The sequence below is a fragment of the Equus przewalskii genome, chromosome 10 (assembly GCF_037783145.1).
Source record: "Equus przewalskii isolate Varuska chromosome 10, EquPr2, whole genome shotgun sequence".
Classification (NCBI taxonomy): domain Eukaryota; kingdom Metazoa; phylum Chordata; class Mammalia; order Perissodactyla; family Equidae; genus Equus; species Equus przewalskii.
Genome location: NC_091840.1, coordinates 29,771,401 through 29,792,000, shown reverse-complemented (window position 1 = coordinate 29,792,000; position 20,600 = coordinate 29,771,401). Strand labels below are relative to the sequence as shown.

The 20,600-nt window shown below is 35.1% G+C and overlaps 1 protein-coding gene across 7 annotated transcripts in view; it reads right to left on the bottom strand.

Moving 5' to 3' along the window:
* Nucleotides 1-20,600, bottom strand: part of STXBP4 (syntaxin binding protein 4) — a 163,921-nt gene that overhangs the window by 89,347 nt on the left and 53,974 nt on the right. For 4 of the 7 annotated variants that reach the window (XR_011523092.1, XM_008519740.2, XM_008519743.2 and 1 more), the window contains 2 exons: nt 19,706-19,795; nt 15,712-15,777 (listed from right to left, as the gene is read on the bottom strand). Coding sequence is in view for 5 of the 7 variants with exons in the window: in XM_008519740.2 (XP_008517962.1) it covers nt 15,712-15,777; nt 19,706-19,795 (156 nt within the window). In the remaining 2 variants the exon portion in view is untranslated. Of the gene's footprint in view, nt 1-7,801; nt 7,926-15,711; nt 15,778-19,705; nt 19,796-20,600 lie in introns of all 7 variants that reach the window. The other 3 variants (XM_070560749.1, XM_070560750.1, XR_011523093.1) reach the window with 2 other exon arrangements.

The window sequence follows — 20,600 nt, the reverse complement described above, 5'->3', positions numbered from 1 at the left end:
GAACCCAGAATCCTAACATCAGTTCTAACAAAGGCAACCAACTACACAAAATACTATAACCAATTGTACTGGAAGGGTTCTATGAAAAATAACATAATTCCCTTCCAAATTCTCCAACATGAAAAATCTGTGATTCTAATTAATCTAACACAATTAAAATAGATTCTATGGTATCAACAGGATAATAAAATTTCTCTCAGGGTCTGGCCCGGTGACGCAGTGGGTAAGTTCACATGTTCCGCTTCAGTGGCCCATGGTTCACTGGTTCGGATTCTGGGTGCAGACCTATGCACCGCTTGGCAAGCCATGCTGTGGCAGGCATCTCACATATAAAGTAGAGGAAGATGGGCAGGGATGTTAGCTCAGGGCCAGTCTTCCTCAGCAAAAAGAGGAGACTCGTGGCAGATGTTAGCTCAAGACTAATCTTCCTCATAAAAGAAAAGAAAAGAAAAGAAACAGCTATTTGGAAACGGACATCTTTGCTAATGCTTGCTTAGAATGCTACAGTCACCTCCAGTGAATAACTAGGTATGGCTGGTGTCTGTGCAGACAGGAGTGTCAAATTGGCTGTCCTTATGTTCCTTTTCCAAGCAAGCTGTCTATAACTTAGGCAGTTTCTTGGGCAAAGTCGAATGTTACAGAATACATAGGTATATTTTTATTCACAAAAAGGGAATTAATTTGAAATATAAATCCAACCAAGTTTACTTCATAAGTTGCTCCACTCAGGTTACTGTTTATCATTATAAGAACTTCACAATTTCTCTTCTCAGAGTTTTTTTTTCGTTTTTGAAAATCATTCAAAGATAACTGTAGATTTCACACAGCTGTAAGAAATAATACAGAGAGGTCCCCTGTGCTCTTCGCTCAGTCTCCCTCAGTGGTTACATCTTGCATTACTATAGTAGAATATCACAACCAGGAAACTTCGGTGACACACGTCACCAACCTCAATCAGACATCACCAGTTTTACGTGCACTCAGTAATAAAAGCCAACAACCTGTGGATATAGGCAACAACGGGGATGGATCCCAAGGGAATTACACCGAATGAAAAAAGCCAATCCCCACAAGTGGCAAACTGTATGATAACATTTATGTAACATTCCTGAAATGACAAAATTATTGAGATAGAGAACAGATTAGTGGTTGCCAGCCGTTAGGAGAAGGCAGGATGGAAGAAGGTGGTTGTGGCTGTAAAAAGTAGCATGAGGGATCCTCGTACAGAGAGTGCTTGCTGGAAAACAAAAGTTGACATTCTGAGATCACAAGTGACCATCTCAAATGGAAAGATATGGACATTTTACTATTACCCCTTTAGGACAGAAAAGACTGACAAATCAAATACATATATTTTTCTTCTTTTTCCCTGTAAAGATGAGATTGGCATCTTAGAATATCTACCAATGCTATGCTGAAATACTATAAAAAGTTGAGATCACTAAAGATGAATAAAAAGGGCATGGGAACTTACATCAATCCTAAAAATTAGAGGTTTTGCTGTTTCTTTAATAAATGCACAAAGGAAGACAATCTCTAAAAGTGTGAAAGGTGAATACTTCTTTAGTAATCACATATTATTGTTGTTCCTTTTAGAGATATATTTAATCTGTTCTTAAAGTTTCCTATGTTGTTTCATCCACAAACCAAGATAGCTCACATGTCAGCGGCACCAGCTGTAACTAAGTTCACGTTCAATCTCAATTGTCCACAGAGAATCCTGTGCTGATCTGACCTGTTTCTGCCTTAGACTTCATGCTCTCCTCAAGCATTTGACCCAACGTTTGCACAGATGAGGCCAACTACAACTGGGCTTACTGAACCCAGAGAAGATGCCAAATGAACAATTTCCCATGTTTCTTTAGGGCAAAGACTGGTTCAGACAAGCTAAATCCTTTGGCTTTGGATTGTTCACCAATTCATTGCTGCCTTAGGTCATAACGCTATGCTGAAAAACTTCAAAAACAACTTAGGTGTGAAAGTTGGTTTTAGAAAGTTGTTGATCAAAGGAAGTTGCTAGAAGAATGGCCCAGGCCTGTTAAAAGTTGTTAGAACTTGAAGAAAAAATAACATGAAGTATAATTTCATGGGAAATTATGCTCATGATTTTAAACAGTAAGTTTGGGTTATGCTGAAAGGCACAAAAACTCGTCAAAAATACTTAGATTTTAGAAAACAGTACAGACAATTCTTTAAAGAACAGTCAGTAAGTATTCTGGTAGCTAGCCCTGGTTGAAAAAAACAATGTACCTGATCCTTCGGTGAAAAAGGATCCCTTCATAGCTTGTTCTTTCCTTTTTATTTATATCTTTCTTCCCTCTCCCTTCTTCTCATTCTCCCTTTCTTCCTTTTCCCTGTCTTTTAGTTCTTCACTGCTTTCTTTTTGGGTCTCCGCACTGAAGGTAAATTAATCTCCATAATTTGAAACAGTTCATGTGCCTTCAAAAGGGGAGATTATTCTGTTTCTAGGATCAGGCCCCAGTCTCACAATAATTCAATGAAAATTTCCTAAGTGAGTGAACAAGGGCTATCAAACGGTGCCCTCGCCTCCCTTTGGAAGCAACTGGGAGCCATCATTGTAAAACAAACTGAAAAGCAACCTAGTAGTGTTTTAATAATTAGGTTACCTATGTATTTAAAGGATTTACATGGTATAATTATTGGCACTGGACTGATTTCACATCAAGATCTTCAAAAGGATACCAAAAAGGGGGAAGAAACTGCCCAATTTAATACAACTCAAGTTTCTGTTTTTTAAAAGTTTTTAAGAGAAGAGTTATACACACTCCCTATTTGCCATTTTTAAAGACTCTTTTGCTAATTGTGAAAAAAGAAATTAATCCTTGGAAAAATAGAGCTTTGTATTTTCACTAAAGCACAAGAACTCTTTCATTAACAGTTTAAATCTATATCACTCAAAACCCCTTAAACAGAACAATATCATTCTATATACATAAGAGAAGCTGAATGGTATACATGGTCAATATACTAAAAAAATGGAAAGTTGTAGGGTTGACTTCGGGTAGTACATTTTTCATTGCACATGTGTGTTTCTGAAATGAATGACTGTGCTAGTATGTATGCATGTGGGTTTGTATACACAAACATATAGATATGTTTTTAATTATTTTTGCTAAAACTGGCAAATACACATTAAATACTATTATAAATTAAAACATCTTTACTCTCAATCTCCTTTCTCCTATTTTGTTAACTGCGTCATTACCACCTCTCAATCACCAAATTCCAAAGTCTTGATTGCTCTCTTTATTACCGCATACTCTATCAATGTTAAGTCTGGTTGACTTTATCCTCATGGTATCTTACACACACTTCCTTCATATATTTCCATTGCAAATATCCAGTTAAGTCCTCCATGGCTTATCAGCTGGACAAGTGCTTCTCAAATTTTAAGGTACGTACAAATCACCCGAGGACTTGTTAGATACCGATTCTGATTCACTAGGTCTGGGATGGCACCCAAGACTCTGCATTTCTAAGTAAGTTCCAGGTGTGGCTGACACTGCTGGCCGTGCATCACTTTTTGAATAGCAAGAATGTGCAGTTCTAGATCTGCACTGTCCAATGTGGTAGCCACTAGCTATATGTGGCTATTGAGCAGCTGAAATATAGCTAGTCAACTGAACTGAATTTTTAATTTAATTTTAATTAGTTTGCATTTAAATTTAAAAACTCATGAAGTATAAAATATTTTTCCATTACACAAAACTATATTGTTTTGCTAGAACTATATTTCACTTTAATCACTACACCATTTAAGATATTATTATTGAATTGCAGTGTTAAATAGGCATGTGAACCATATGAGTAGTATACATAAACATGTAACTGATCTGGTTACTGTCAATGAATTACTTTCATTTTTCTTTTTTACACACCAATGTAATAGTGTGCTTATCTGACAGTATATGTGTGTGTGTGTGTGTATATATACAAATATATATATATATATATATTTGTATGTGTGTGTGTGTGTGTGTGTGTGTATGAGAGGAAGATTGAACCTGAGCTAACATCTGCTGTCAATCTTCCTCTTTTTGCTTGAGGAAGATTGTCCTTGAGCTAACATCTGCTGTCAATCTTCCTCTTTTTGCTTGAGGAAGATTGTCCTTGAGCTAACATCTGTGCCAATCTTCCACTATTTTGTATGTGGGACACTGCCACAGCATGGCTTGATGAGTGGTATGTAGGTCCATGCTCACGATCTGAGCTTATGAACTCTGGGCCACCAAAGCGGAGCATGTGAACTTAACCACTACAACACCAAGCCAGCCCTTATTTGAATATTTTACACAACAGGATGAATTATAGTAATACCTATGTAGATCAAAACTGGTATTTAAATTAAAATGTTTACTTTTATTAGAAGATAATTAAATTATTATTTCTATTTTAAAAAGTAGGGATGGCAGGGCCGGCCCCATGGCCGAGTGGTTAAGCTTGCATGCTCTGCTTCGGCAGCCCAGGGTTTCGCCAGTTCGAATCCTGGGTGCAGACGTGGCACTGCTCATCAAGCCATGCTGAGGTGGCATCCCACATGCCACAACTAGAAGGACCCACAACTAAAAAATACACAATTATATATCGGGGGGCTTTGGGAGAAAAAGGAAAAAATAAAATCTTAAAAAAAAAGCAGGTATGGAAAAATTTTTAAATTTAAAATGAAGATATGTTACCAATGCAGAATAAAGTAGAGGTGAATTAGCTAGGTTATATTACTATACAACCAGGACAATAAAAAGAGGATAGAAAAGGTATGTTGCAAACTTCACGATGAATGCGATAGTAATTTACAAAGCTGTGTTGTACAAAACATTTTAAACATATAAAAAATGCACAATATTAAGAGCCTTTTTTGCAACTGTACGGTGAATTTCTTAAGAAGCTTTCTCCTAACAGTAAAACAAGAACCAGTGAAATTAGTCAGCTGAAATCAGAAGTAAATGTTCAACATTTGTAACTTTGGCTAGCTACAAAACAGCTTGGATTTGTACACAAAAGAGTAAACCATTTTTAGATCAAGATGGTAATTTCAGCTATGATAAAGGACTAGAAGAGGTACTTTACAAAAAATTAAGTCCCACAATCAATTAAGCCACAAAACAAATGTCTACAGAACACAAGAATTTTCTAGCTATATCAATAATCAATTGATTCAAATTTGAAAAACTACAAGCCCTTTCATTAGCTTTAGGTGAGCCATGTGATACAGGAGACACGACCCAATTCATACATCAGGCACATAATGCCTTAAAGGATTTCCAAATTTACAACCAAAAGTTGTCAATTTGCAGGCTAAAAAAAATCAAACTTGTGGTATGGATATTTTTAACTCTTATACATCTTTCAAAGAAGAGTTTCAGCTGGATAATGAAGAAAAGTTTTTATCCTAATACATGGTGCTCCAGTTTTGTTGGATCAAAAATTCAGATTTATTGACATTTTCAAACAAGAGACTCATTTTTTTTATTGTTTCGTTCCACTATATGATACATATTGAAAACATCTGTGCTCAGTTTTCTGAGGCTGAATGTGTGAAAAATGTCATGGATACAGTTGTCAACATTGTTTAGTATGGGCAAATTCTATGACTCTTCACTAGCTTAGAAGACAATGAACATAACCATCCTGTGTTCCCTGCCAACGCTCTTTGGCTGAATTGGGCAAGAGTTTTACAAAGATTTACTGTACTTTTAACTCCAATTCAAGGTTTTCTTAAAATAAAAGGCATACTTGCCTAAAATTCACTAATCAAAGACAAAAAAGTGACAACGTGATTAACATTTTCTCATTGACATCACATTGCACATGAATGAGCTAAATCTGAAGCTCCAAGGAAAGGGAAAGCTTATTTGTGAAGATAGATAAGTAAAAGAATTTATATTGACACTGAAACTTTTCATAATACAAATCAACAATAACGATTTTACATATTTTTCTACCATAAATCAATATGTAGATTTAAATTACTGATAGTGTTACATAAATTAACTACAAAAACTAAAAAAACAAAGTATGCTTAGTCGATATTGATAAATTTAGAGTTGCTTTCAATATATGTAATACTCCTTTGAATTTGATGTCAACATTGAGTTAAAAATTAGTGGGATACTTAATTTGAAAAGATATAGTTTTGAAATGATTGTGCTTCAAACATAAAGTCTTCTAGAAAACATGGAATACTTCTTGTCAATACGGATGTAAATATTAAAAGAAAAAGATTTTTGGTATTCAATTCAGTTACTGGAAACTTTTTAAGTATGTCTGGAACATTTGGGTTTATGAATCTACTTTTTTCAACTCTAAACCTTGTTAAATCTAAATACAGATCCAGTATTTCCAATGGAAATTGAGTGCACAAATTAAGATGTGCTGTAAGTGTAAAAATAACACTGGACTTCAAGACACAGTATGAAAAAACACTGTAAAAATAATTCATTAATGATTTTTTAATATTATTGCATGTTAAAATGATATTTTAAATACATTAGACTAAATAAAATATATTTTAAATAATTTTACTTGTTTCTTTTTAATGCAGCTACTAGAAAATTAACAATACATAGTGGCTTCCATTACATTTCTATTGGACAGTGTTGGTCTACACTATTACAAAAGCCTCTTATCTGATCTTCAGTTACTCCCCTCCCTGCTATAAGATTAATCTTCATAAAATATACATGCTCTTCATTCATTCACCAAATATTTCTTGAGTACCTACTCTGTGTCAGTTATTGTTTTAAGAGAAATCAGAGAATAAATCAAAGATAGCTGCTGTCATGGAGCTTGCCCTCTAGTTGAGGGATAAGATAAAGGACAAAAACATAACAAGTATACAGTGTGCAAGAAAGCAGTCATACCAAACACCTTCTCCACACACAGTCAGGTTGAAGTGTTAGTGAGTGATGGTGCAGGGAGGTCAGCGGGGCTGGAGAACTAGTAGAAGAGGAGAATGGGGAGGGAAGAGTGGTAAGAGATGAAGTAACTGGGTAAGAGAAGTGTGAGATGGGGGAGAGGATGGCGGATCCAGTCGGCCCTGTAGGCTCTGACATTTACTTGGAGGCTTCTCCTTGTGGGATTCTGGCTTTTACTCTGAGTGGGCGGAAAGTCCCAGAGAGTCCTAACTTAAGTGTGAGAAGGATATTTCTGGCTGCTGTGTTCAGATTAGACTGTGTGGGGGTGGGGCAAGGGTAAAAGCAGGGTCATCTGGTAGGAGGCTATAAGTGCAACACAGGTGGCAGGTGATGGTGGCTTAGGCCAGTGACAGAAGCAGTGAAAAGTGGTAAAATTCTACAATTTTTGAAAAGTAGGGCCAACAAGTTGGATGTGAAGTATGAAGAAAAGAGGCGGTCAGATTACAAGTAGAGCAAGTTGATCATTCTTTTCCTTTGTCAGATACCTTCAGAGGCAGTCCACTGCCTAAACTCTTAGATTGGTTCTCAAGTGCCTACAAGCTCTGCCCTCAGCGTACGCAACAAATGTCATTTCCTGATACTTTCACCTGTCCACATTTCCCTTATGTTTCCAGGCCTTTAATAATGAAAACGATGTTGAAGATGATGATGATAAAATAATATGAATCAAAACTATTATTTTTTAGGAACCTACTATATTTCTGACAGTTTTCGGCTCAAACTCTCAAGTCCTATGAAGAAATTATAAGACAGATATTATCACATTTTTAGACATGAAGAGACAAGCATATTTACAAATAACGGTAATGCAGGCATACAAAAGAGGGCCTATTTTAGCTCTAAAGACAAGACTCTTCCTCTCATACCATGATTTTCATGCTGTATCTTTGCCTGGAATACTCTTCCATTTCTATGCCAGGTCCGGTCTGTGTGTCACCTTCTCTATAAAAAGTCTCCTTATCCCCTCCGCCAGAATGAGGTTTTCTTTCTCTATCAAATGGTTAAAACAAATCATTTCCACTCCTTTCTCAGCACCTAATATTTCTTCTATTATTTATAATAATGACCATAATAGTTAATATTTATGGAGTGATGATTATATGCTGTATACATTTATACTACCCATATTACCTTACTTAATACTTCTTACACTCTTGTGAGGGATCCTGTTCTCAAGCTCATTTTATAGATGAGGAGACTGAGGCTTAGAAAGGTGAATTAGTTTGCCCAAGGTCAAAAGCGAGCAAGAGGCAGGGTCGGGGATAAACTTAACCGGTCTGATTCCAAAGCTCATTATTTACTACAGTGCTTCTTATGCCAATTCACCTTTCATCATACAAGACTCTTTCTCCTGTCTATTTTTTTCATCTATGTCCCATCTTTTCTTCCTGATTCTTATTGAATTCTGATACAGAGTAGTCTTAGATTATTTATTCATGCAGACTTGTCCTTCCTTAATAACAGAAACTAATCCATTCAGAGAAATAAATACAGGAGGGCCTCATGTGGAAAAAGCAGGTATTGCTAGAAAAAGAAAGCAAAATGCTATTTTCTTTACCTCCATGTCTTAATCAACTCTTAATGTAATTATTATTTTATCAAGTATGCTTCATGTTCTAAAGCTTTCAAGTTCCAAGCTTTTAGGAGAAAAGAAAATTTTAATTAAATGTAGAAAACACTCCACACTGTAATCTATTCTACATGTAAAACCTAACAAAGAAGATTCATAAATGTCCACTTTCAGGATGCAAAGAAACACTAAAAAGTAAAAGGCCTGGCCACACAAATTGATGCAACTATTGAAGATACAGAACTGAAAACGCATATCAACCAAAGTTCAAAAATAAAATGGGGTCCAAAAATTGGCCAAAAAATAGAAGACTTTGAAACAGTTTTTATTTGGAAATAATTTCAAATGTACAGAAGAAATGCAAGAATAGGAATAGTACAAAGGACATCCTCATACCCTTCACCCAGATTTACCTAATTCACAAATTCACCCTTTTGCCAACATGCTCATGAGTGAGAAATAAGGTATTCCTATAAGCCACTGATATTTAGAGGTTGCTGTTGCTGAGATAGCCTCAATCTCTCTCATATATATATATACACACATACATAAATATGCGTATCTATCTATATAAAACATACATACATATATAAATAAAGACACACAATTTTTTTCTTAACCATTTGAGGGTAAATTATATACACCATGACTCTTTATCCCTAAAACCTTCAGTATTTCCTAGGTATAAGAATATTCTCTTATATAACCCTAGAGTGGTTATCATATTTAGGATATTTAACAATGATTTAATACTTTGTTTTTAAAGATTTTATTTTTTTCCTTTTTCTCCCCAAAGTCCCCCGGTACATAGTTGTATATTCTTCGTTGTGGGTCCTTCTAGTTGTGGCATGTGGGACACTGCCTCAGCGTGGTTTGATGAGCAGTGCCATGTCCGCACACAGGATTTGAACCAACGAAACAGTGGGCCGCCTGCAGCGGAGTGTGCGAACTTAACCACTTGGCCACAGGGCCAGCCCTTGATTTAATATTTTAATCTAATCTACCTCCTATATTCAATTTTGTCAACTAACCCAATAATATCCTTCATAGTATCTTCCAGTGCAGGATCCTGTCTAGGGTCAGGAATTGTATTTAGTTTTCATGCCTCTTTAGCCTCTTTTAATCTGGAATCTTTTATCATCTTTCTATTTTTTTTATGGTGTTGACATTTCTGAAGAATACAATCCCTTCACACACACTCACTCACACACACCCATACCAACACACACACAAACCCCCACACATACAGCCCTTATAAAAAATAAAACTGTCCCTCATTTTGGGTTTGTCTGATGCTTCCTCATGGTGAGATTCAGGTTTATACATTCTCAGCCATAATACTACATGGATGATGTGTCCTTTTCAAGGTATCATTCTTTGGAGTCACACACGTCCATCTATTCTTCACTGGTGATGTCAATTTTTAGCACCAGTCAAGGAGTTGTCTGATTTCAATACTGTCTAATTACAATTTTTCCCCTTGAAATTAATAAGCAATTTATAGAGAGCTACTTTAAAGCCACGTAAATATGTAAATAATCTGGTTTTCATCAAAATTTCTCTCTCGATTTAGCGTTTGATGATTCTAGTCTGATCTAGTCTTTACTAACACAGATGCAAAATGCTGATTTCCCAAATCTGGCAGCCTCTCTGTAGTTAACAGTCAGCTCTCAACAGTCTAGAATGAGCAAGAACCCTCCTTTTCCTCCCATTAATTAACCCATTTATTAATGGGATGGAATCATGAATTACTGTTTTTTCGATGGTTTTAATTCATTGGTGTATTTAATTATTGTCGTGCTCAAGTACTTCCAGATTTGGCCAGTAGGGCTCCTTCAAGCTGGTTCCTTGTGACATGCTCCCGTCATCTTGAGCAATTCCTTATTTTCTGGCACAAGATGTTCCAGGTTCACCTCGTACTTACCCTTCCTCAGCCCTGAAATCAGTCATTTCTCCGGGGACTTGGAGTGGGGAATGCTATCTGGGCACTTAGATATGCTATGTGCTCATTGTTATTGGGGTATCTGTCTCTTGGCTCTTCCAGCTGTCAGCTGGGGATACATATGTACACATACACACACACATCACATACACACAGATACATATACACACATACATACACATATACATTCATATGCACACACACACACACACACACATATCTTAAAAATGATGCTTTCACAATGATACCTCCAATTCCAGGCCATCCCACAGGATTCTTTCTTGACTTCCTCCATTCTATTTTGTATGTCTGTGCTTTTTCATTGAGATTCTGGCTTTCAACAGCAATCAACACATTTGCTGAGTCCTATAATACGTCTTAAAATTGTCTCAGAATTGCTTTGACCATATCTCTAAAACAACAACAAAACAAAACGCACTAAAAAAGGTTCCGGATTTGTTTGCAATTCTTTTCCAACTCAACTCCAACCTGTCAAACTCTAAACACAAATACTGTGTTCACAAGTTGCTTGAATTAGTTCTTTTGTTTTCCTTTACTGTGGTTATGATATTCACTTGTGGATATGATTTCAGTTTGCTTGTAGTTTCAAGTTCATTTTCCCTTGCCTATCTTTATTGATTTCTTTATATATTTTTTGCATGTGTAGAATAGTAACATGCACCTAAAATAAAAATTACCTAAAAAAGTATTCTCAGAGCGGTGTCACTGCTTTCTGTATCTTACCCACTCTGCGTCCGCCCACATTGTAGATAACCAATTTCATTGCTGTGTAGTTTATCCTTCTTTTGGTTTCTTTTGTAAAGATAAACAGATACATACTTTAATTTCTTTTGTTTATAAGATATCATACTATATACACTCTTTTGTACTCTGGTATTTTTAGCTGATAAAATCTTCTGGAAATCACTCCAGATTACTGAAGTGAGATTTTCCTATTCTTTCCTGCAGCAGCACAGTACTCCATTGTATGTATGTACCATAGTTTATTCAATCAGTCACCTATGCTTAGCGATTAAGATGGTTTCCAGTATTTTCTAATTACAAATAATACTGTAATAAATACTGTGCATATGTATTTTAATATTGGAGATATTTCTTCAGGGTAAATTCCTAGAAGTGAGATTGCCAGGTTGAAGGGTAAATGTATACATATATTTGTCAGAAATGCCAAATTCTCCTTCACAGTGGTGTACCATCTTGCGTTACCGCCAGCAATATATGAGAATGCCTGTTTTGAAACAGCCTTGCCAACAGTGTACTGTCAAGTTGTTGAATTTCTGCCAATCTGATGGGTGAGAAATTGTACAGGCATAGGTTTTTTTAAAAAAAATATAGCTCGACTGAGGTATAATTTATAAATAGTAAAATTTACCAATTTTAGTTATATAGTTTGATAACTTTGCTTAACCAGAGGTCACAAAAGTTTCTTCTAGAATTGAATAGCTTCCGTTCTTAAGTTTAGATCTGTAATCCACTCAGAGTTGGTTTTTGAGTATGATATGAGGTAGGGTTGAGATTCATTCTTTTCTCACAGAAATATTCCCTTATTCCAGCACCATGTATTCTTAAGGAGCTTCTTTTCCCCACTGAATTGTTTTAGAATCTTTTTTGAATATCAAATGATCATAAGTGTGAGTCAATTTCCACTGGTGTCAGATTGCTGTTAGCTCCAGGCTTAAAGCCATGGAAATAGGAAATTTAGTTCCTTCAGGAGCAACGGTTTGTCTGATTATGTTCACTCTCTAATTCCTTTGGTGGTTATTGAAGAATATCTAGGTCTTTGATTTGTTTTCTGTTGGGTGAGGTCCTGCCAGCATCTCACTCTATCATTGCTAGAAGACAGAAGTCCTCTCTCAGTGTAGATTTAATGAATATTTCTCTTATTATGAGAAAGATTGAATATCTTTTCATGTGTGTAAGGGACATGTTTATAACTTTTTGGTGAACTGTCTGTTCATGTCTTTTGCCCATTTTTCTATGTAATTTTTGGTTTCTCCTCTACTGTTAAAACTTCCAACTGGTTGTTATTCATGTATATGGATGCAATTGAGTTTGGCATATTAATTTTATATCTTACTAGCCTATGAATTTTCATTGAGTTAGCTTTATCATTGATTCTCTAGGTTTTCTGGATTACTTTTATGTTATCTGCAAATAGAGATAGCTTTCTTTTTTCTTTTCCAATTCATATGTCCCTAGTTGTTTTTCTAATCTAATTCCATTTTCTTTTTCTGTGCTATTCTTATCAGGTCTAGGCATCAATGTTATACTTGCTCCAAAAAAAGAATTTGGAAATTTTCTTTCTTTTTTTTATACTAAAGCCACTTATGTAGTTTTGGGACTGATTCCAAAGGTTTGGTTAAACTTCCTTGTGAAACCTATCTGGCGGTCCTTTTCTGTAGGGTAGTTTCTTGATAATTTTATTTCTTCTATGGAAACTGGTCTGTTAAGCTTTCTATCTCTACTGAGGTCAGTTTTGGTAAACTGTATTTTCCTTAAAAAATCTTTTCTTGTAATAGGTGAGTTAATCCCATTCACGTTAATTAAGAGGACTATTATGTTTGGTCTCAATTTCGTCATATTTTGTTGAAATCAATTGTGTACATTATATTTACTGTGTTTCTCTATTTTGTGTGTCCTTTTTGCTTTTCAAGAAAATTTCCTTTCATGTTTAGGAAAGTTCATATTTTCATTCTATAGGTTACCTTTGTATTATTACTTTTTATAATAGTGCCTGATACACCCTCTATTTGTACCTGATCTTTTACTATTTGATGTCAGTTTTAAAGGATATTTGTTGACTACTATCCTTTACTTATGCACAGAATGATTATATTCTATTTCCTCCTTTTTTCTCCCTTATCCTCTCATCTTTTAAATAAATTGAATCTTTTGATTTTTGTCAGACATAATGTTTACACATTATTTTTTTACCTGTGAACTCACTCTCATTTAGTTTAACCTAGAAAATAACACATATAAAATGAGTACTGTTTGGAAACTCTTGACAAAGTTATTCCAGTCATTTTTTGGCTGGATGAAACTCATCCTCTCCTAGATTCCTCAGGAATGCTACATATGTACAGTACTCCCTGAATACTGGCACAGTCCTGTTTGTCTATGGCTTTGATAGCAGAAAGTCAACCTGGCCACGTACAATATTCTTGGTCTACATTTACCATCCTTTAGTTTCTTGAAAATGTTGCTCCCCTATTGCCTTACTTTGTATATTGTGTTGAGAAGGCTGATGCTGGTCGATTTCTGTTGCCTTTGTAAGTTACTTGATCTTTTCACTTGGAGGCACTGTACATTTTTTCCCTCTATCTTTAAAGTCTAATAGTTTTACTGGATATGTCCTAGAGTTGATCTTTCCACGTAAAATTTCCCTAGTATGTAATAATGGATTCAGGCCTTCTTTTATTTCTGGAAAGTTTTCTTGGAATATAGTTCTAAATATTAGTGCCGTTCAGTTGTTTTGATTTACTTCCTCAAGAATTTCTTTTACTTCTTTATTTCTTTCTCATTTTCCTGGTTACTTTTCTGGTTTTCTTTAAAGCTTTTTCATTTGGTTATATTCTTTCTTGGTCAACTTGTAATTCAGTTTTCATTTCTGATACAATTTTGTTTTTCTCTTCTATTTCTTTCATAAATTTTATCAACTCTCATTTTATTTCTTCCTGTTTGTTGTCAGTTTCTATTCTTAGTTTTTTTATTTCTGATTTGAGGTGTTTTCTTTCTTTTTCTTTTGGTGAGGAAGATTGGCCCTGAGCTAATATCTGTTGCAAATCTTCCTCTATTCTATATGTGGGATGCCACCACAGCATGGTTTGATGAGCAGTGTGTAGGTCCATACCCAGGATCCCAACACATGAACTCTGGGCTGCCAAAGCAGAACGCACAAACTTAACCACTATGCCACTGGGCCGGCCCCCGGGGTATTATTTTCTTAGCGCCAAATGCTTGTTTGAAGATATTTAGTTGAGTAAGGACTGTTGTTTCACAGTTTCCTTCAGCTTTGTGGTTGAATTGTTCTGGAGAGTCTCATCAGAAGGAAAGCTTTAATTTCTATTGTCTGATTTTTAACAGTTATTTATAATAATGGGGACAGATGTTTCCCCCCCATTCCTTTTTCTTTCACACAAAGACTGCTTAGTTCAACAGCGTCCTCTTTTGTGCACTTTCTTGTAAGGATCACGTTGTTGATGGCCATGGCAGGAGGAGATGGAGAGGATTGGGATACTTTGTTTCTCTTTCATTTCTGCAAGATCCTTACTTTTCCCCTTTCATTTCCTTCTTTCCCTTCATTGCCTACTCTCAAGGGATATTACCCAAACTCTATTTTTTTGATTATTCCCCAGAAGCAGTGATTCTCTAAGGCTGCCACTCCGGGTTGCACACACTTTCTCAAGTCCTGAGAATCACCAAACCCTGTCCTGTGCTCACCAATTTGGCATTAATTGCTGTATTTTCTCTTTCTGGAGGTGATTTTATCTGTACTTCATCTAATTGCTCTGCTTTTCCCTATTCTTTTCCAGAGCCATTTAAGGCTTACTCCCTCTGCTCTCTGTATCCCAGGTTTCAGTGGCAGGCAAGCTGCAGGATTTTGTTGGAATGTTTTTACTTTTTTTATATGTACTTTGAAGGTTGTGGTGTTCTCTGTCACATAGTCATATTCAAGATATGGGTCCTGTAAGGTTTTATTTGCACTCTTCGTCGATTTTATGTTTTCTGAGAGGATAAAGTTGGGGAGATTCAAAATCAGGTGATTACCTTTGATCTCTAACAACGTTCTCTTAACTTTCTACACTTATTAATATTTTACGTGTTAATCTGTTTCATAATGTCATTGTATTTGTTTTGTTCTAAGCATAAATGTTTACTTCTTATTACTAAAAAATAAAAGTAAAAAAGGAGGTACAAGTAACAGCAGAAAAGGGAAAAATTAAAGAAAAAGGAAAAAGAAAAAAGAATAGAAAAGCAATGACATTGATGGTTTCAGGCCTTGGTTATCTGATTTTGAAAGCAATTTCAAAGAAAAGTTTTAACATTTCTTTGAGCAAGAGTAGCAGGACTTCAGCAAAGGTACAGCCTCTAAAAGTGGTGCTTTTAAGATCTATGCTATTTTATACTCTATGATTCACATCTGTAAGCTCTGGGGAATCACACAGCATCACTGCTTTATAACTATTCCTCACGTTTACACACACGTATACGATAGACATATATACAATACATGCACTTACTTGTTTCACATTCTGGAGTTCTTCTGTCAATTGTTTCCTTTGCCTTTCTGATTCAAATAATTTTTCCTATATTTAAAAACCACTGAATTAATAACTTGTTGTGAAGGCATCAATGAGTATCATTTCTAGGGTTTTGTTTCAAAGCTTATAAATTCCCCAAATGTCCAATTGCTACAATCTGAAGATGTAGTTCCCAATCACTCTTCTGGCTTTATACATACCATTTAAAAGTAATTAGTTATTTACAGTATAATTGTGATGTAAATGTACTTTCTGTTACTTTAATTAGCCATTTTGAAAAATCTCAAAATCTGAGGTTCAGAGTAAGTCAATCAAAATCAAAACGCGTAAATATTAACTAAATTTTGGGTAATGGCTATCACTGCCAAAGAGCTTCCAAACTGAAGAGCATTATTATCACAGCTTAGAAGCCTCCCTACCCTTCGAAAGAGAACACATGGAACTGGGTTGACCATGGTTTTCTTACTTTAGCTTATCCTTGGAAGATTATCCATAAAAATGAAGTTATGACTGGCATAACCAATTTATAAAATAATAGTTAGTAAGATAGAATAATATTACACATGCAAATCAAATATTATCATCTTTGAACTTAAAATTAAGCATATACCCTAAAATGTTCAAGTTTGTTAAGTATATCATAAATAAATTCATATTTTATTGACTGAATCAGAAATACTAAGAGTAATTTAAGAATTATTTTAAGGGGTGGCCCAGTGGCATAGTGGTTAAGTTTGAATGTTCCGCTTCAGCAGCCTGGGGTTTGCAGGTTCAAATCCTGTGCACGGACCTACATACCACTCGTCAAGCCATGCTGTGGAAGCGTCCCACATATAAAATAGAGGAAGATGGCACAGATGTTAGCTCAGTGACAATCCTCTTCAAGGAAAAAATAGAGGAAGATTGACAACAGATGTTAGCTGAGGGCCAATCTTCCTCACGAAAAAAAAAGACCTATTTTATTATAAACTTGAACAGAAGAAGTGCTTGAAGATTAAATTGAGTGGTAAATATTCATGGCAACATTGCAATGTTTGTAAGAAGCAACCTAGGGCCAGCCTGGTGGCACTGCGGTTAAGGTCATACATTCTGCTTTGGTGGCCCTGGGGTTTGCTGGTTCGGATCCCAGGTGCAGACCTACACACTCCTTATCAAGCTATACTGTGGCAGGCATCCCACATATAAAATAGAGGAAGATGAGCATGGATGTTAGCTCAGGGCCAATCTTCCTCAGCAAAAAGAGAAGGATTGGTGGGAGATGTTAGCTCAGGGCTAATCTTCCTCAAAAAAAAAGAGCAGCCTGCTTTCCAGTATATTTCAGCTCACTGCTGTCTAAGAGATGAAACGCAGGTATATGAAGATGAATATAATACAGCAATCTAATGAGTCTGCCACAGACTGGGAGCCAAGAAACCGCTGGCTCCTGTGCTTTTATGCTCTGGCAAGTCACCTTCCCTCTTTGTGTCCCAGTTTTTTGCATCTGTAAATGAAAGTTATATTTATTTTTATTCAGCTTTGCAAAGCAGTAGCAATGTGAACTCTGCAGAAAGGCTTTATGTTAAATAAAGCACAGAGCATTTTTAAAAATCATTCTTGCAAAATAAAAATTAGCCACTGGCACCAAATATCTTGGTTTCATTTTTATTTCTATCTCAAATCAGACATGAAGAATACAGATGTCACAAGACAATGGGAGCGATGAGAGGCTGTCTACTCATCCTACGTACTCCATTTAACAACCTCTGATATTTTTGTGTGTGTGGACAACACAAGCAGAAAAACTGAAAGTACAAACATTACCTCTAATGAAATATTTATTGCTTCGTACACACTTTTATATAGCTAAACAAGCAGTTCTCAGCCTATAGACAGGACTCAGGTAAAGGAAATGATAAAATACAGAATATGTTTTATCTGGGATCTCAGGTTTTGTCACACTAGGATATATTCAGTTATATTTCATAAACTTTAAATGTGAATCCTGATCTATTGAATAGGCCCTGAGGGAAACCTTCTTTAAATGTTACATGAATTCAGTTTTAAATTAAAATTCTAATAATTAATACTGATATTCAAATAAAAAACTGAAATATATCACTAAATTTAATAATAATAAACATGAAAGAAATGAAAAAGATCCAAAAACTCTGAACATTCTGATGAACCATAAGATTTAATAGTTTATGAAGAGATAAATTATATAAAAATGCTATTTTACCAAGGTAACAAACATTGGAGATGTTTTCGAAGAGAATAAGAGGAAATTATTGTCAATTTATTTTTAAAACTAAATTTATATTTTGCATCTTAACGCTTAATTGTTATACCAAAAAACTTTAGAAAGATAGTGGTTTCAAAGTTATAAAAAGAAGTATATAAAATAGACCTTTAGTAATAAAATGTTCATATACATTTGGAAGGAACATGAATTGGTAAAGACTTTTGAAAGGGAATTTGGTAACAAATATAAAATCAATTATGCCCATATCCTTTGATCAGGAAATTCCACTTTCAGAAATTTATTCAATTTGTACTTTGTTTTTTTTTGGTGAGGAAGATCGGCCCTGAGCTAATATCTGTTGCCAATCTTCCTCTTTTTGCTTGAGGAAGACTGATGCTGAGCTAACATCTGTGCCAATCCTCCTCCTCTTTGTATGGGGGATGCTGCCACAGCATGGTTTGATGAGCAGTGCATAGGTCTGTGTCCAGGATCTGAACCCACGAACCCCGGGCTGCCGAAGCAGAGCACGTGAACCAAACCACTATGCCACTAGGCTGGCTCCTCAATTTGTACTTCTACAATTCTACAATTGCATAAAGATACACCTACAAAGCTATTTATGATGGAATTATTTTTAATAATGGAAAACTGGAAATAGCCTAAATATCCGTCAACAAGGAAGTGGCTAAATAACCTAGGACAGAACCATCTGATGCTGGGAGAGCCATTAAGAAGAATCTGGAAGATCTGTATATATTAACCTAAAAAGCAGCCCAAGATACAATGCTAGTTATAAGAAAGTGTACAATGTATGAAGTGATTTATGTAAAAGTCAAAATACATGTATATACTTATTTTTTAACATATGATTAGCTATACAGAGCAACTCTCTGAAAGGATAAATAAGATATGCTCAACAGTGGCTTCCTCTAGAGGTCAGAATGTAAAAACTAAGGTAGCAAGGAAATGTCTTTCTTTTTTTTTATATAAAGATTTTGCTTTAATGAAAATTAAATAAATAAGCAATAGAATTCCACTTATTTCAGAAAGTAACTAAAAATAATTTTAAAATATATTCCTACGGTAAATTAACAGCAATCAAGTAGTTACACTGCTTTTCTTGAAGATTTGGAAAATATAATGGCTTTCTATAAAAATTAGGATATAATTTAAATTTAATATTCTACTAAAAACGGAATGAAAATATACAAAGAGAATCAAAATCTTAAAGCATATCTGACATATACTGTGTGTTTTTTCTTCCCTTAAATCATACTGCCTTAATTCCAAATTACGTTAGCAAAAACAAGATGTCCCTGCAGCACGCCCGTGAACATGGGAGAAAATGTATTTCCCAATGGACACCTGAGGATCCAAAACTGTCATGGCTCACTTTGCTGGCTCCTCATCCTTGCCACCAATGTGAGGAAGAAAAGGGATGAGAAGTAGTCAGACTGGAAGGTATGAGCAAAAGCCACTGTCACACTGAATCTTACAAGGATAATGGAAAGATGAATAATAAGTGTGTGAACTAAAAAATTAACTCTCTAAAGGCTGACTGAGAAATAAATTAGCTTTGAATTATTTGATATTACTCTCCAATATCCATTATTTGAGATTAATATTAAGCTATTTCATATTAATATTTTTTAATTAAAAATAAAACTAAGCCCCAATATGTCAGAGCTTAACACAAGATAACTTTCTTTCCTTTTCCTAAGGAAAATGTAAGGAAGCTAAACTGGAGATTACCTTAAGTGTGTTCACTTCTTCCAAAGCATCATTTCGTTCACGCTTAAGCCTTTCCATTTCATTTGCTTCTAAGGATTCACAGGGAAGAAGCTGTCAACATTAAAATATAAGAGGAAAGTCATGCATTAGACGCCAATTATGAGGACGAACACAAAGGTCCTTTTTAAGGAGTCTTATGCTTTTGCATTCCAATAACAAATTCAGTTTCTTTCTTTGGAGTCATTTAACCAGATAAAAGAGAATATTAAGGTAACGTGGGGTAACTTCACTCCTTTAAGCTTAACCTTACATCGTTGTTACTTATAACAGAATTTAGATGACTGGAAGGTATGCATACTCTGTTGTCATCTTTATGATTCTTATTTTAACAATATAATTTTCCTTAAAAGTTCAAATTCCAAGACTGTGTTTATAATGTCAAAAAGACTTTACGACTTATCGACATAAACTATTCCCTAAAGACATCCACTCCAAGAACATGGTATCCATGGCTAACAAAATGCTGGACACTACCAACCAAGATGGTTTACAGGAACCCAGTAAAGTGTATTAATGGATTATGTGTCTTGTTTTAACTAAACAAAATATAAAGTAACAGCCAAGTGGTTTAAACAGATTCCTGCACAGAAACTGTGGTTTGAAGATAATATTAATAATTCATGCACAAGTGAGTAACAACAACAGAAAATAGCAGAGATGACAGTTCCTCTTACTTCTAGCATAATCTCTCTGACAGTTAATTACAAGGTAAAAAACAATGACAAACTTATCAGAGATAAAAATCCAAGTCTAATCATAACTATCTTCTACGTAGAAGTCATAATAGAACTAAAAATAAAGTATATAAAATATAGTTTAAAGGATTAAGTAGAGAAAGCAATTGCTATATAGATAT